This window comes from Aulonocara sp. 'chitande type north' Nkhata Bay, linkage group LG1, assembly GCF_057382095.1.
Source record: "Aulonocara sp. 'chitande type north' Nkhata Bay isolate Kocher_YH1m ecotype deep benthic linkage group LG1, A_spYH_male_GT1.1, whole genome shotgun sequence".
In the NCBI taxonomy this organism is placed as follows: domain Eukaryota; kingdom Metazoa; phylum Chordata; class Actinopteri; order Cichliformes; family Cichlidae; genus Aulonocara; species Aulonocara sp. 'chitande type north' Nkhata Bay.
The window spans coordinates 23,988,073-24,003,339 of NC_141344.1; the positions used below are offsets into that span (position 1 = coordinate 23,988,073).

A 15,267-nucleotide genomic window follows, 5' to 3' on the forward strand; every position below is an offset into this window, starting at 1 on the left:
TTTTTGTTAACATCCTACCTCTGATTAAGTCAAACTCAGTCTGTATCCAAAGGTCAGCATCCAGGTACTGGTCACTGTGTAGGAATGTTAAATAAACTTGCAACTACATGATGACCAACAAATGGTAAGAAAAAAAAAAAAAAAAAAAGAGGAGTGCCATCTAGTGTTGAGTAAAGATAATGTTAACAAACCCTCATAAATATACCACGGCGGTTTCATGTGGATCTTTCCAGGGGTCACATTACAGGCCTCAAGAAGCTCACATGTTAGTCATCAAACATTTATTCAGGATGAAGAACTGAAATCATTGCAAAACAAATCAAAAAGTCACTTTAAGTGTTTTCCAGAAGTGAACCCATATGTGACTTAGGTTTACTGATAATAAAAAAAATAAAAAAAAACACACAAAAACCCCCAAAACACATCAAATAAAATGTTTAATGTTTTATCGCAATACAAGACAGTTCAACGCTAAAGTTTTACATAGCTTGTTCCAAATACAATAAGACAGTTGTGACTAATGTATACAAAGTGCCACTACACTGTAATACATCATCCATAAATGTTGAATTTCAAATGAAAATACTACATTGAGGTTTGGAATCTGACAGTTTCATTTCTGGCTTAAAGGTCCGCTTAACAGAAAGTGTGTGATGGGTGATCTCTTGATTTCCCGAACTTTGAGAAGAAGCTGAAACACTATGAACTGACAGTTCAGTCTAAAATGCTTCTTCTCAGTGAGAAGCACTTCTAGGTTTAAGTATATGCATGTTTGTAAAAATCAAATCCCAATGTCCAGTTTTACAGTTTGATCTCTTACACTCCTGTTTATCCTTGTGCCATTTTTCTCTCATTTTTTCCGTAAGCAGCTTCAGTAATCGTACTCACAAACGCAACGTGGCTGACGTCTGTGACATTGCATTGTAAAGGAAAGTGTTGTTAAATGGCACAAACTGGTGGCTGATAATCTTTATGGCCTCTTGAGCAGCTGATCCTAAAATAAAACGTAATGAAAGATTTGAACAGATATATCTTACTCATCAGCACTGTTTCACAAAGAAATGCTGTAGGAATCAATCAAAACTTTACCTCCCAAAAATGCAGAAACTGTGTGTGGCTCTGCCGCTCCATATCGACAGCTGCAGATGTATAAACAGAAAGCAAATATTTACTTATGTATTTTTGAAACAATTACTCAAAACAGCACATCCAGCTTTGGCCTCGACTTACAACTCATGGATATAGTCGTCTTTGATGTTGACATTGAGGCTGTACTCCTGCAGTAGGCTGTTCACACAGACCTTCAGTTTGCTAATGTCTTCCTCCACCTGGTAGTTATAAACGCCTAAAGAGAGTAAACACAGGGGGAAAAAGACATGAGAATAAAGAAATCAGTTCTGTTTCTGTATTCTGGCATCAGCAGGAAGTAAAATCAGACTGTAGCATGCACTTACTGCCCACTTTGTTAGGTACAGCTGTTCAACCTGCTCATTAATACAAATATCTAACCAACCAGTCACATGGCAGCAATTCAGTGCATTCAAGCATATAGATATGGTCAAAGTGAATTGCTGAAGTCCAAACTGAGCATCAGAATGGGGAAAAACAAAGGGGCTTTAACTTTAAAAGGGTGTGTCAGCTGCTGATTTACTTGGATTTTCCTGCACAATCATCATAGAGGGTTACAAATAATGGTTTAAAAAAAAGAAATATTCAGTGGGCAGTAGGCTGCTGATGTGAGAAGTCTGAGGAGAATGGCCAGACGGCTTAAAGCTAATAGAAAGGCAATGGTAACTCAAATAACCATTAGTTGCAACCGAGGTATGCAGAGAAGCATTTCTGAATACACAAAACTTCAATGCTTGCAGCAGATTGGCTACAGCAGCAGAAACCACAGCAGGTGCCACTCCTGTCAGCTTCACACGGGCTCTCCAACCGGGGACAACTGAAGTGGTTCTAACATGTTTCCTGGTCTGATGAATCTTGACTTTTCTTGCACCATTTGATCGCACCAAATTTTGAATCTAGCAAACAACATGCTAGCATGAATCCATTCTGCCCCATTTCAACAGTTCAGACTAGTGGTGGTAGTGTAAGGATGTGGGGGATATTTTCTTTGGCACACTCTGGGCCATCATGTCAATATGATCAAAAATATCTGAGGAATGTTTCCAGCACCATTTTGAATCTGTGCCATGAAGAATGAAGACATTTCTGAAGGCAAAAGAATTGTCCAACCTGGTGAAAGCATGGTTTAACAAAAGACGAGAAGTATTCTCGATAAACCCTGCAAGCCTCCCCCCCCCCTCTTTTTAAGACTATAGCTTAGATGCTGACTGTATACAAACTGGATGAGATTCTTAATGTTGCAGCAGCTATTCTTTTCTTAATGGTCAGTGGCCACATTAGTATGTATTTACATATCCAAAGCTTGATCAATATACCTTTCCTCGTTGAGGAAAGCTTAAAGCACTTCATACCTGGGTAGCGAGAGTGCTGCTGATAGAAACGATCAACAGCTCGAAGCATGAGGTAGAAGACCATCTCACTATCCGGACTGTCCATGCAGGAGGCTGTGGGGAGACAGCTGATGTTAATACAAAAGTAGGCTTTGTTGCAACAAGAACATGACGTGACTCCAACATAAAAGAGTTTACTCTAAGAGAAAATGAATCCCCAACTTACTGATTTCATCTTTGTTTACTGTATCCACACTATATTCTTCAGCCAGAGACCTGCAGCGCACCACCCGCAGAAAGGATGCATTCTTACCTAAACACAAATATCTACAGTTAGGAAATGATTAGCCTCACATGAAGCAGGTGTCACAAAGAGATCATATCACGGTTCACTTCCAATGAGTCCTTAGAGAGGAAAAAGTAACAGAATAACGTGCTGAAAATGGCCAGGCTCAGAGGAAATAGAGACTCTGATATATAGAAAATATATATCAGAGAAAATATCAGTAAAGCAACACATGACAGACTTTCATTTTTACAAATGAATGTATGGCACTGTGCAGCTTTGTTTCACATATGTTAATGTCATATGATGTTAATAAAGCTCACTGGAGGGCATTAGTAAAATCAATAATAATTAAATTACCATTAATAGTCATATCTGAAAGCCATGTTATTTGAAGTTCATCAATTATAACCAACTTCCAGGTTTTACACAACACAATTAAACGGGGCCCAGCTGAACAGCAATAAAAACTGGGCCCCCTCAAAAACACACAGTATTTATCCCTCTTGACACGCACGCACGCGCACACGCACGCACACACAGAGTGAATGGTCGTTGATAAAAGAACATAGTGCTTACAGAACAGTTTGATGTCCTTCTCAGGAATGCTTTCTGCTGGCTAGTGGAAAAAAACGTAAGCAGAATTAAGTACTGTAGGAATCCAGTTTTTAGTCAAATTAAATGGTGAAACTGCCATACTGAGCATGTGAGGGCAAACTCTATAGAATTCTATAGCTCAATCATATCATGACTCCCTGCCCGACTAAAGAGAAAAGACACATGATGGAGATATTAGGTTCTAGTAGAAAAAGCATTAACTTCATCACTCTTGGCTTTGCTGATGAATTAAACTTATTTGGATGGAGATGAAGGATCTACAAATGTACCTGTGATAAACACGTGCTGTGATATGACTTTTTAAAAAACTGTACCATATACTTCTCCAGACTAGCACACTAGTCTGATTGCTGCACTGTTTTCAGCACACTAGATGTTAATTTCATTATTAAATTACATTTTTATTTATATAGCACCTTTCAAGACAGAATCACAAAGTGCTGCACGTAAGATTACAAGTCATAAAAAGGGTTAAAAAAGAGAAAATAAAACAGGCAAAAACTTAACCAAAAGCAGTTTTAAAAAGGTGAGTTTTGAGTCGTTTTTTTTTTTTTTTTTTTAAAAACAGCTACTGAGTCCACAGTTCTTAATTATGTATTAAATTTAGAAATATAAGCTTTATACTGACTCCACAGCTTTGCGCCATACCTTTCCAACAGACTGTAACAGAGATTCTACATGTTTAGAAACAGCTGCTGCATCCTGCATGGCCTTTTCCCTGTAACTGTAATAAAACACAAATAAGAAGTCAAACCACCCACAAATGGCAAGTATGTATCAATAAATGCAGAACTGTTGAGTTGACCTCTGTTGCTCTTGTTTAATTAAACAGTGAGCACCCACATATTTCCCCACTTACACATTTTGAAGGTTGATAAACTTCTGAGAATCTGCAATCATGTCAGGTATGGTTCCTCGTACGGGTAGGCTTCCATTTCCCTCGTTGTGAACAAATTCTTTGACAGCTCGCAGCATCACCCAGAAGGATGGACTCTAAACAAACACATTCAAGAAATACTTCACAGATTAAAAGCAAACAACTTAAAATATGGATTTTTTTTATAGGAAAGATTGGGCAAAAATTACAACCTGTGCTGTGATGTTTTTACACTGCTCACTATTGAAGATGTCTTCAACAGCGCTAGGAATCTGCAGAAGCAAGAGATTTCACAAGTCTTAATAGACTAAACTATGGAGGGTTGGGGGTTAAAAGTGAGATATGCTGTGTGGGACACAAGATAGCTCTTAAGGAAGCCAAGAGCTTTTAAATTTTGTCACCTTGGTAGGATTTAAAGCAGTATTGACATTCTTAATAGCTTCCTCAAAGTTTTCCTCATCCTCTGGGACACCATTCTCATTCTTCCTGATCCCTGAAAAAAAAGAAAAAAGAAATAGTATACATAAAATGAAGAGAAAAAGTCCACAATTATCTTCACAGGTCCACAAGTACCTTCCCGAATGAGCTGTCTGAAGGCCTCCTTCTCCTTGTAGTTTTTTGGTGGCTGACCATTATGCTACAATGACAAACAGCAAAAGCAGAATTATATTCTTCTGCACAGCAACAGAAATGCTAAAGAAGCTGTCAGACATTTTGGCACTAGAGAAGCAAAAGAAAAATGTAATACTGCACCTCACTGAGCCATTTCTCCAGGTATTTAGCAACAATGATTATCCACGGTGTGTGACTGTGATCCTACGGATTAAATAAAGAACAGAAAGGAAGATGATTGGATGTGTAACCCTGGCATCATTTGAATAATGTGCATGCACAAATGAAACGCATACCTTCTTCTCCATGCTGTCAAGATCATATGACTTAATGTGGTTCTGAAATTCAGCATAGGGTTGGTCCAACCTTAGATCCTCCAAGGCATTGTCTGGGTGAGATTCAATCACTGAAGAGAGATGCAGAAAAATTCAATATTAGTGTCATGTCAGTACTCTTAAATATACTGTGTAACTTGTGAAATATTAATACATAAATAGGCTATGTTCCTACCAAGTTCACTGTTCACGAAAAGTGAACTTATTGGGTTAGACATACCAACTGTAGAATGCCAAGACTATAAAAAGGATTTAAAGAAGAAAACTGCTGCTAAGAGCAACTTACCTGTATGCTCCTGCACCACCAGTCTCATGTAGCCAATGAGGCCGTAGGTCTTACAGACTAGGAAAGGTACAGAGGCACTGCAAAGAACTGAGCCGAGCCTCAAACACGTGCTGTTGGATTGAAAAGATATTTGGACAGAAAATAAAACCAGCAAGAAAATTAAGTCAGTCCTGAAACTTTCTGCAAAAAGACTTAACATTTTACATAAAAGGAAAAAGCATATGTTAAAAGCAGCCCGACAATGATGTTTAATTTGATTGGAAAATCTTGCAATAGATATGTATGAACGTTCTCTAAGAATAAATGACTTATGGCCTGCCGTAGTTTTCTTCATCAGCTCTTTTTTACAGTATTACAGTACAGTGGAAAAGGCTTGAATCATTCTTCTTCCAAGGAATCAGACTTTCTTGTATCTTTCTTAAACAATTTCCAAATCATTGTAGTTGGACCTATGAAATGCCAAAGAGTACACAGTTTGACCAACATAAAAAAATGTTTTTGAACCACCAAAGTGACTTCAAAAGTGCCTAAGAGTCCTTGAAAAGTGCCGAATATGTCCAGGTGGAAGAAGGCAAGAAGTGACTGTGACAGCAGATAAACAGTATCTGAAAGTCATATCCTTAGGAAATAGGGAAAATTAGCATCAGCTTCCGTTCCTCATATTTCAGTGTGACAATGATCCCAAACACACTGAACTGTAGTAAAAGCAAAACACACAATGAAACACTATCAGTTGGGGACTGGCTTACCCCGAGCCCCGACCTCATTATTGAAGCAGTGTGGGATCATCTTCATCATTCAAAGCTCTTCATCACCATGAAATTTTTTTAATGTGCTTCAAGAAGCCTGGAGAACTATTCCTCAACTACTTAAAGAAATGACAAGAAAGCTTACTTAAGAAAGTTCAGGCTGTGTTAAAGAATAAAGGTGGTCATACCAAATGTTGAGTTTCAAGCTTGTTAGAATTGCACAAACTGTTTTTTCCTTATACATTGCATTTCTGTGTATGTTTGTACATTGTCTCAAAACACTGCACCAATTTTCTATTTTCCCAGCACAGTATAAAGAAATGACAGGTGGGTCAAGATTTTAGCACAGCACTGTAAATGAATGCAAGGATTAAGATGATCTCATACCTTTCTGGTAGCTGGACACCAATGACTATGGTAAACCTGTGGAAAAATTCTGAATCGTTGTCCAAAAGCTTATCTGGACCCTGCAGGTGTGACAGAAATTACAAGAGGCTTCAGAGTGGCAAAAGTCATAAATTCACAAACCATATGTTTCATTCATCTGAATCAGAGTTAGGTTTATTGTCAAGTTTGTGGAATTTGTCTTGGTGTAATGGTGGAGAAAGATCTTCATTTCAACATCACAAACACTGCGGATACTTAAAATTTCTACTGAAACATTATTAAGGTTTTGAAAACAGCTGGAAAAGTTAATGTGGCATGTTGTCAAATAATTTCACCATACACTTAACTATTGCTCAGACATTGACCAAGTTGGTAAATCTTGTTATGATCTCATGATCTTTAGCTGAAAACAAAATAGCTGTGCAACACATTTAAATAAAAATAGCTGGATACAGCCATAGTGATAAGTTACATGAAATTCATTTTGGTAGTTTTTTTTGTGTGTGTAATCATGCTGCCATGTGATTACAGACAGTACACGTGATTACAGACAGCCAAGACTGCCTTGGAAGGGAAGCAACACCAACCTCCTCGACAAAGTTTCCAGAGACATCACTGTTCAGCTCTTGCAGCAGTTCGGTGGCAGCCTGTGCTCTGTTCTGCAGCACAAAAAGTACGATAAGAACTCAAACAAATATGGAAATACATTGCTTACTTCAACAAAAGAACAAAAGAGAAGGTTGGGAGAAAATGGAAACTGCCAGCAATGCATACCTTTCCTATGCTGTCTTTGCTGAGGAAAAAGCTGCAAAAGGAGAGGTCAGCTGCAAGCAGGCAAGTAAAACTGATAGAATAAAAATACTTTTAAGCTAAACATGACCACTTACTTGTTTCCAACATCTTCACCTGTGACTGTGTGCCCATCTACTATAGTGAATGCTCCAATACCTGACACACAGAACAATTCATTCAGTCAGATGTTTTCACCATCACCTGCAGCAAGGTCACTAACACTGAGGAAAATCTGTTCACCTGGAAGTACGAGGTTCTTCAGTATCTCCGTTCCCGTCGCCGTGGCGTTGATGAGACACACGTGTGCATTTTCCAGTGTTTCCTGGCCGTGGTCACCCCACAGCCTGAAAGCACACAGCACAACACGGACATTTGTTGCCATTTATCATCACTTGCTATACAAACACAGTGAGCTACTTTTCCCAGAATGACTCGGCTGCTGGTAAGAAAGATTCACCCTCATCGACAGCCGCTGCCCATCAAGAGCTGTTCATAAATACGTTCAAACAGGGTGACACCTGAGCCCTCACAGAAACAAAGAGCATAACATCACATCAGTCACATCACTCTTACGGCTTACTAATGCATTAGCTCGCCGGTGCTTATTTCAACTGCAACTCTCATAGCAAGCTAACGCTAGCTAGCTTCAGCACTTTTGCCCCAACAGCGTTGCTGCTGTGACCTCTCATGTTTTCACACGCTTAGCGAGAGGGATATTATTTCTTTGTGAAAACTACGCTGCTGTTTAAACTAACCTGAGCTGCCGGTCGTATTTTTGCTCTTTCGAGGCTTTGGTGGATGCCATGATAGCTATGTGTTGAGTGACGTTAACGAACGTAAATTGACTTCCTCAGCGCCAGATTCGACACAAAAGTGCCCGCTCGAAAATCCGCTCTTGCACTTTCGACACAGATCAACAGCGTTATAATTAATATTGTGTTAGAAATAACACATTTAATGATTCCAAATCTGAATTTTATTCACTTTTATATTTGTATATTTATATTGTGCATATTCAGCAGACCGCCTTTTATCTTTTTATCTTTCTTCTCACTATTTTCTGTTTTGTTTTTTCCCCTTTGATTTCGGTTAGCTATCAGGGATTTTAATGAATTTGTCTGTTTAAATGTAGTAGTTACAGATGACACATTACACCTCTGAAGCCCTTTTTGTTTACTATGGTGATGAGCAGGTTGACAGATGAGGTCAGGCAGGAGTCTCTGTGGACTATGCTGTTTTCAGATGACATTGTGATCTGTGGTGAGAGCAGGGAGATGGTGGATGAGAGCCTGGAGAGGTAGAGGTGTGGAGAGAAGAGGAATTAAACTCAGTAGAAGCAAGACCGAATACATGTGTGTGTGTGTGTGTGTGAATGAGAGGGAGACTTTGCATATGTAAAGAGTAGTGAAGTTACATGAGTTTAAATACCCAGAGTTTAAATACCCGGGGTCAACCAAGGTACCAAACAAGTGCACAAGAGAGGTGAAGAAGAGAGCGCAGGTGTTCCAGATCAACTGGCGTTTAGATCAACTGGCGTTGGTCGAACAGATGTGTGGCAGTCTTGCGTTTCAGGAGCTCCTACCGACAAACCAGCAAAAAAACGCCAAATGTGTCATCTGTGACACTTGTGAGGTTGTCTCAAACACACTCCGTCAGTCTTGATGCTGTTGAACAACAAAATGTTTAAAAATGTGGCGAGTTTACCTGGTGATATCCTCATGCGCGACGCGATCGCGAAAACAGCAAACAAGTAACACCACGCCGATGTTGTTCACAGGACAGCAAGAGTAAACGATCGGGAGACCCTTGTCGTCGTTATCGTTCCACTCGCACGGTTTATTTCACCGAATTCAGCGTTTTTGCTCCACAACTAAAGCGAGCAGTTTGCTCTGTGCACCAACATGGAGTCGAGTCAACCAGCGCCACCTCTGGCCAAGTGCCACAGCCTACAGCCAGATCAACTGGTGACACACATCTGCACCACGTTTGAATTCGTGTCATGCACATTTGTACCTTTCAATTGTGTCTGTTTGTGCGTCATGCAAATAAACCTTTGAAATGAATGAAATGATATCATGTATTTATTATCAGCCTACATTTGTACAAAATGCCAAATGACATACACATAAGAATCACCATCCTGATATCAATACTTTTGCCCATACGAAAAATGTCGTGAACACACTAATATTTCACCAGTGTTGTAACATCACATGTCGTTAGCGTAGTCTGTCTGTGTCTGCCCTCTGCAAACAAACATGTTAGAGTTGGTTGTGATATACAGTCTGCATAAGTGTGGTCAATCTAATAAACATTTATAAGGAGATGGCAGTTACTGTGAATGTACAGCAGTTACACAGTGATTAGTAATAAACAGTCAGACAATGACCCTGACAATCTCATTCAATCTTGCAGATTGCACCTTCTGTGGAAAGTGGTACCACACGGTGTGTGTGGACTTCCCCTGTGCAGAAGGCGACTACAAATGTTGTGGGTGCTAAATAAACAGAAAAAATTGATCCCTGTTGTCTTTGCTTACCGATTGTTTTTAGTGTTGACAATCCACATTGCTGGCATTGCATCTTTCAACATGTTTGTGGGTAGATTTGGATGTACCAGGGGTAAGTGCAGCCACTCAGCCTCTACTCAATGTGATCATAGCAGCAGGTGCAGATGTGTCACAAGTTAATCTAGTAGTGGGCTATGGTCATGTGTTAGTGGTGGGAACAGTCATATCCACTCACTCTCACTGGCTGTTTATTACTAATCACTGTGTAACTGCTGTGAATTCACAGTAACTGCCGTCTCCTTACAAATCTTCATTGGATTAACCACACTTATACAGACTGTATATAACTCCAGCCATGTTGATGGATTGCCTATATTGGCTGGAAATATTCATTTTCAGGGAAAAGACACAGACAGACGATGCTTACAGGATGTGATGTGACAACACTAATGAAATATTGATGTGTCATATTTGTCCAAGGTGTATTTCATTGTTATGGAAAAAGAGAATATTAAAATCATGATGACCAATTGGAGTGGTGATTTCTATGACTTTGTGTATATAATTTGGAATTTTGTACAAATGTAGGCTGATAATAAATACATGACATCATTTCATTCTTTCCAAAGGTTTATTTGCATGACGCACAAACAGACACAATTGAAAGGTACAAATGTGCATGACACGAATTCAAACGTGGTGCAGATGTGTGTCACAGGTTGATCTGGCTGTAGGCTGTGGCACTTGGCCAGAGGTGGCGCTGGTTGGCTCGACTCCATGTTAGTGCACAAAGTAAACTGCTCGCTTTAGTTGTGAAGCAAAAACGCTGAATTCGGAGAAATAAACCGTGCGAGGGGAACGATAACGACGACAAGAGTCTCCCGATCGTTTACTCTTGCTGTCCTGTGAACAACATCGGCGTGGTGTTACTTGTTTGCTGTTTTCGCGATCGCGTCGCGCATGAGGATATCACACTGCGGTCAAGTGAGCCCTCACTTACGAAGTCGCAGTCACTCACTGGATTATGACTCTGGGTGACCCCCACTCTGCACCCTGTGATCCACAGCCAAAATTACTGTATGGATTTTGAGAAAATTCATAGCAAAATCTTCCCATTATGCTTTACTGTACTCCACATATTGACATCTTTGAGCTCTGATTACAGGAAAACTGTAAGAGGTGACACAGATATTTCACTGGATTCTGACTCTGGGGGACCCCCACTCTGCACCCTGTGATCCACAGCCAAAATTACTGTACGGATTTTGAGAAAATTGATAGTAAACTTTGCACAATTTACTGTACTATACTCTATATATTCTCATCTTTAAGCTCAGATTACAGAAAAACTGTAAGAGGTGATGCAGATATTTCACTGGATTATGAATCTAGGCCATCTCCACTCTGCACCCTGTGATCCACAGCCAAAATTACTGTACGGATTTTGAGAAAATTGATAGTAAACTTTGCACAATTTACTCTACTGTACTCTATATATTCTCATCTTTGAGCTTAGATTAAAGGAAAACTGTAAGAGGTGACGCAGATATCTCACTGGATTATGACTCTGGGTGACCCCCACTCTGCACCCTGTGATCCACAGCAAAAATTACTGTATGGATTTTGAGAAAATTCATAGCAAAATGTTCCCATTTTGCTTTACTGTACTTTATACATTGACATCTTTGAGCTCCGATTACAGGAAAACCGTAAGAGGTGACGCAGATATTTCACTGGGTTATGAATCTAGGCTGTCGCCACTCTGCACCCTGTCATCCACAGCCAAAATTACTGTACAGTTTTTGAGAAAATTGATAGTAAACTTTGCACAATTTACTGTACTATACTCTATATATTCTCATCTTTAAACTCAGATTACAGAAAAACTGTAAGAGGTGATGCAGATATTTCACTGGATTATGAATCTAGGCCATCTCCACTCTGCACCCTGTGATCCACAGCCAAAATTACTGTACGGTTTTTGGGAAAATCCATAGTAAATATGCACAATTTACTCTACTGTACTTTTAATATCCTCGTCTTTAACCTCAGATTACAGGAAAACTGTAAGAGGTGACGCAGATATTTCACTGGATTATGACTCTGGGTGACCCCCACTCTGCACCCTGTGATCCACAGCAAAAATTACTGTACGGATTTTGAGAAAATTGATAGTAAACTTTGCACAATTTACTGTACTATACTCTATATATTCTCATTTTTGAGCTCAGATTACAGGAAAACCATAAGAGGTGACGCAGATATTTCACTGGATTATGAATCTAGGCTGTCGCCACTCTGCACCCTGTGATCCACAGCAAAAATTACTGTATGGATTTTGAGAAAATTCATAGCAAAATCTTCCCATTTTGCTTTACTGTACTCTACATATTGACATCTTTGGCCTCAGATTACAGGAAAACTGTAAGAGGTGACGCAGATATCTCACTGGATTATGACTCTAGGCTGTCGCCACTCTTCACCCTGTGATCCACAGCCAAAATTACTGTACGGATTTTGAGAAAATTGATAGTAAACTTTGCACAATTTACTCTACTGTACTTTTAATATCCTCGTCTTTAACCTCAGATTACAGGAAAACTGTAAGAGGTGACGCAGATATTTCACTGGATTCTGACTCTAGGCTGTCGCCACTCTTCACCCTGTGATCCACAGAAAAAATTACTGTACGGTTTTTGAGAAAATTGATAGTAAACTTTGCACAATTTACTGTACTGTACTCTATATATTCTCATCTTTGAGCTCAGATTACAGGAAAACTATAAGAGGTGACGCAGATATCTCACTGGATTCTGACTCTGGGTGACCCCCACTCTGCATGCTGTGATCCACAGCCAAAATTACTGTACAGTTTTTGAGAAAATTGATAGTAAAATCTTCCCATTTTGCTTTACTGTACTCTACATATTGACATCTTTGGCCTCAGATTACAGGAAAACTATAAGAGGTGACGCAGATATCTCACTGTATTCTGACTCTAGGCTGTCGCCACTCTTCACCCTGTGATCCACAGCAAAATTACTGTACGGTTTTTGAGAAAATTGATAGTAAACTTTGCACAATTTACTCTACTGTACTTTTAATATCCTCGTCTTTAACCTCAGATTACAGGAAAACTGTAAGAGGTGACGCAGATATTTCACTGGATTCTGACTCTAGGCTGTCGCCACTCTTCACCCTGTGATCCACAGCAAAAATTACTGTATGGATTTTGAGAAAATTCATAGCAAAATCTTCCCATTTTGCTTTACTGTACTCTACATATTGACATCTTTGGCCTCAGATTACAGGAAAACCGTAAGAGGTGACGCAGATATTTCACTGGATTATGACTCTGGGTGACCCCCACTCTGCACCCTGTGATCCACAGCAAAAATTACTGTACGGTTTTTGAGAAAATTGATAGTAAACTTTGCACAATTTACTCTACTGTACTCTATATATTCTCATTTTTGAGCTCAGATTACAGGAAAACTGTAAGAGGTGACGCAGATATCTCACTGGATTATGACTCTAGGCTGTCGCCACTCTTCACCCTGTGATCCACAGAAAAAATTACTGTACGGTTTTTGAGAAAATTGATAGTAAACTTTGCACAATTTACTCTACTGTACTTTTAATATTCTCATCTTTGACCTCAGATTACAGGAAAACTATAAGAGGTGACGCAGATATCTCACTGGATTATGACTCTGGGTGACCCCCACTCTGCACCCTGTGATCCACAGCCAAAATTACTGTACGGATTTCTGATGAAATTAAATCCTATTCCATTACCAAACAAAATGAGTTCATTGAAGTATTTGCTTAACTACAAGAAATGTCTTTCCACACACAATTTAAATTTTTCAAAATGTCATTCACACACCACCTCAAGTATCAACTTCAGTTTTAGACATTATTTATTCAGTGCTTAATCACAACAATAGTCAACTTAAGGCACTTACATAATAAGTTAAACCTTACAATAATACATACAGAGAAAAACCCAACAATCATATGACCCCCTATGAGCAACAGTGGGAAGGAAAAACTCCCTTTTAACAGGAAGAAACCTCCGGCAGAACCAGGCTCAGGGAGGGGCGGCCATCTGCCTCAACCGGTCAGGGTGAGAAATTACATTTCTCAGATTACTGATTTCTCATATTACTACTACACAGTTTAGATACACTCAACAAAAATATAAACGCAACACCTTTGTTACTGCTCCCATTCCCCATGGGATGGACATAGAGACCTAAAATTCATTCCAGATACACAATATAACCATCCCTCCCAAACAGTGGTCACAAATCAGTCCAAATGTGTGGTAGTGGGCACATCTGCCATATTGAGATAATCCATCCCACCTCACAGGTGTGCCACATCAGGATGCTGATCTGACATCATGAGTAGTGCACAGGTGTACCTCAGACTGCCCACAACAAAAGGCCACCCTGGAATGTGCAGTTTTTTGCACTATTGGGGGTCTGGGGACCCAGAACCGGTCAGTATCTGGTGTGACCACCATTTGCCTCATGCAGTGCAACACATCGTCGCATGGAGTCTATCAGATTGTCAATTGTGGCCTTTGGAATGTTGGTCCACTCCACTTCAATGGCTGTGCGAGGTTGTTGGATATTCGTGGGAACTGGTACACGCTGTCGTATACGCCGGTCAAGCACATCCCGAACATGCTCAATGGGTGACATGTCCGGTGAGTATGCTGGCCATGCAAGAACTGGGACATTCTCAGCTGCCATCTGCCCTGAACAATGTGAACCATGATTCATCCGTGAAGCGCACACCTCTCCAACGTGCCAGACGCCATCGAATGTGAGCATTTGCCCACACAAGTCTGTTACGGCGACGAGCTGGAGTCAGGTCAAGACCCCGATGAGGACGACGGGCATGCAGTTGAGCGTCCCTGAGACTGTTTCTGACAGTTTGTGCAGAAATTGTTTGGTTGTGCAAACCAATTGTTCCAGCAGCTGTCTGGGTGGCTGGTCTCAGACGATCTTGGAGGTGAACCTGCTGGATGTGGAGGTCCTGGGCTGGTGTGGTTACACGAGGTCTGCGGTTGTGAGGCCGGTTGGATGTGCTGCCATATTCTCTGAAACGCCTGTGGAGACGGCTTATGGTTGAGAAATGAACATTCAATGCACGGGCAACAGATCTGGTTGACATTCCTGCTGTCAGCATGCCAATTGCACGCTCCCTCATTGCTTGTGGCATCTGTGGCATTTTGCTGTGAGACAAAACTGCACATTCCAGGGTGGCCTTTTGTTGTGGGCAGTCTGAGGTACACCTGTGCACTACTCATGATGTCAGATCAGCATCCTGATGTGGCACACCTG

The 15,267-nt window shown here is 40.3% G+C and overlaps 1 protein-coding gene across 1 annotated transcript; it reads right to left on the reverse strand.

The window, feature by feature from the left end:
• Positions 1 to 419: 419 nt before the first annotated feature.
• nae1 (nedd8 activating enzyme E1 subunit 1) lies at positions 420 to 8,466 on the reverse strand. The gene is made up of 20 exons (XM_086289444.1): positions 8,157 to 8,466; positions 7,642 to 7,745; positions 7,497 to 7,557; positions 7,384 to 7,414; positions 7,197 to 7,268; positions 6,610 to 6,689; positions 5,474 to 5,583; positions 5,149 to 5,258; positions 4,994 to 5,056; positions 4,814 to 4,877; positions 4,642 to 4,733; positions 4,453 to 4,512; positions 4,223 to 4,356; positions 4,012 to 4,087; positions 3,325 to 3,364; positions 2,686 to 2,772; positions 2,481 to 2,573; positions 1,231 to 1,345; positions 1,090 to 1,139; positions 420 to 994 (listed from the first exon to the last, which is right to left on the reverse strand). Exons 1-20 carry the CDS (start codon positions 8,204 to 8,206, stop codon positions 885 to 887), a joined length of 1,602 nt encoding a protein of 533 aa, XP_086145570.1. The 5' UTR covers positions 8,207 to 8,466; the 3' UTR covers positions 420 to 884.
• Positions 8,467 to 15,267: the final 6,801 nt, after the last annotated feature.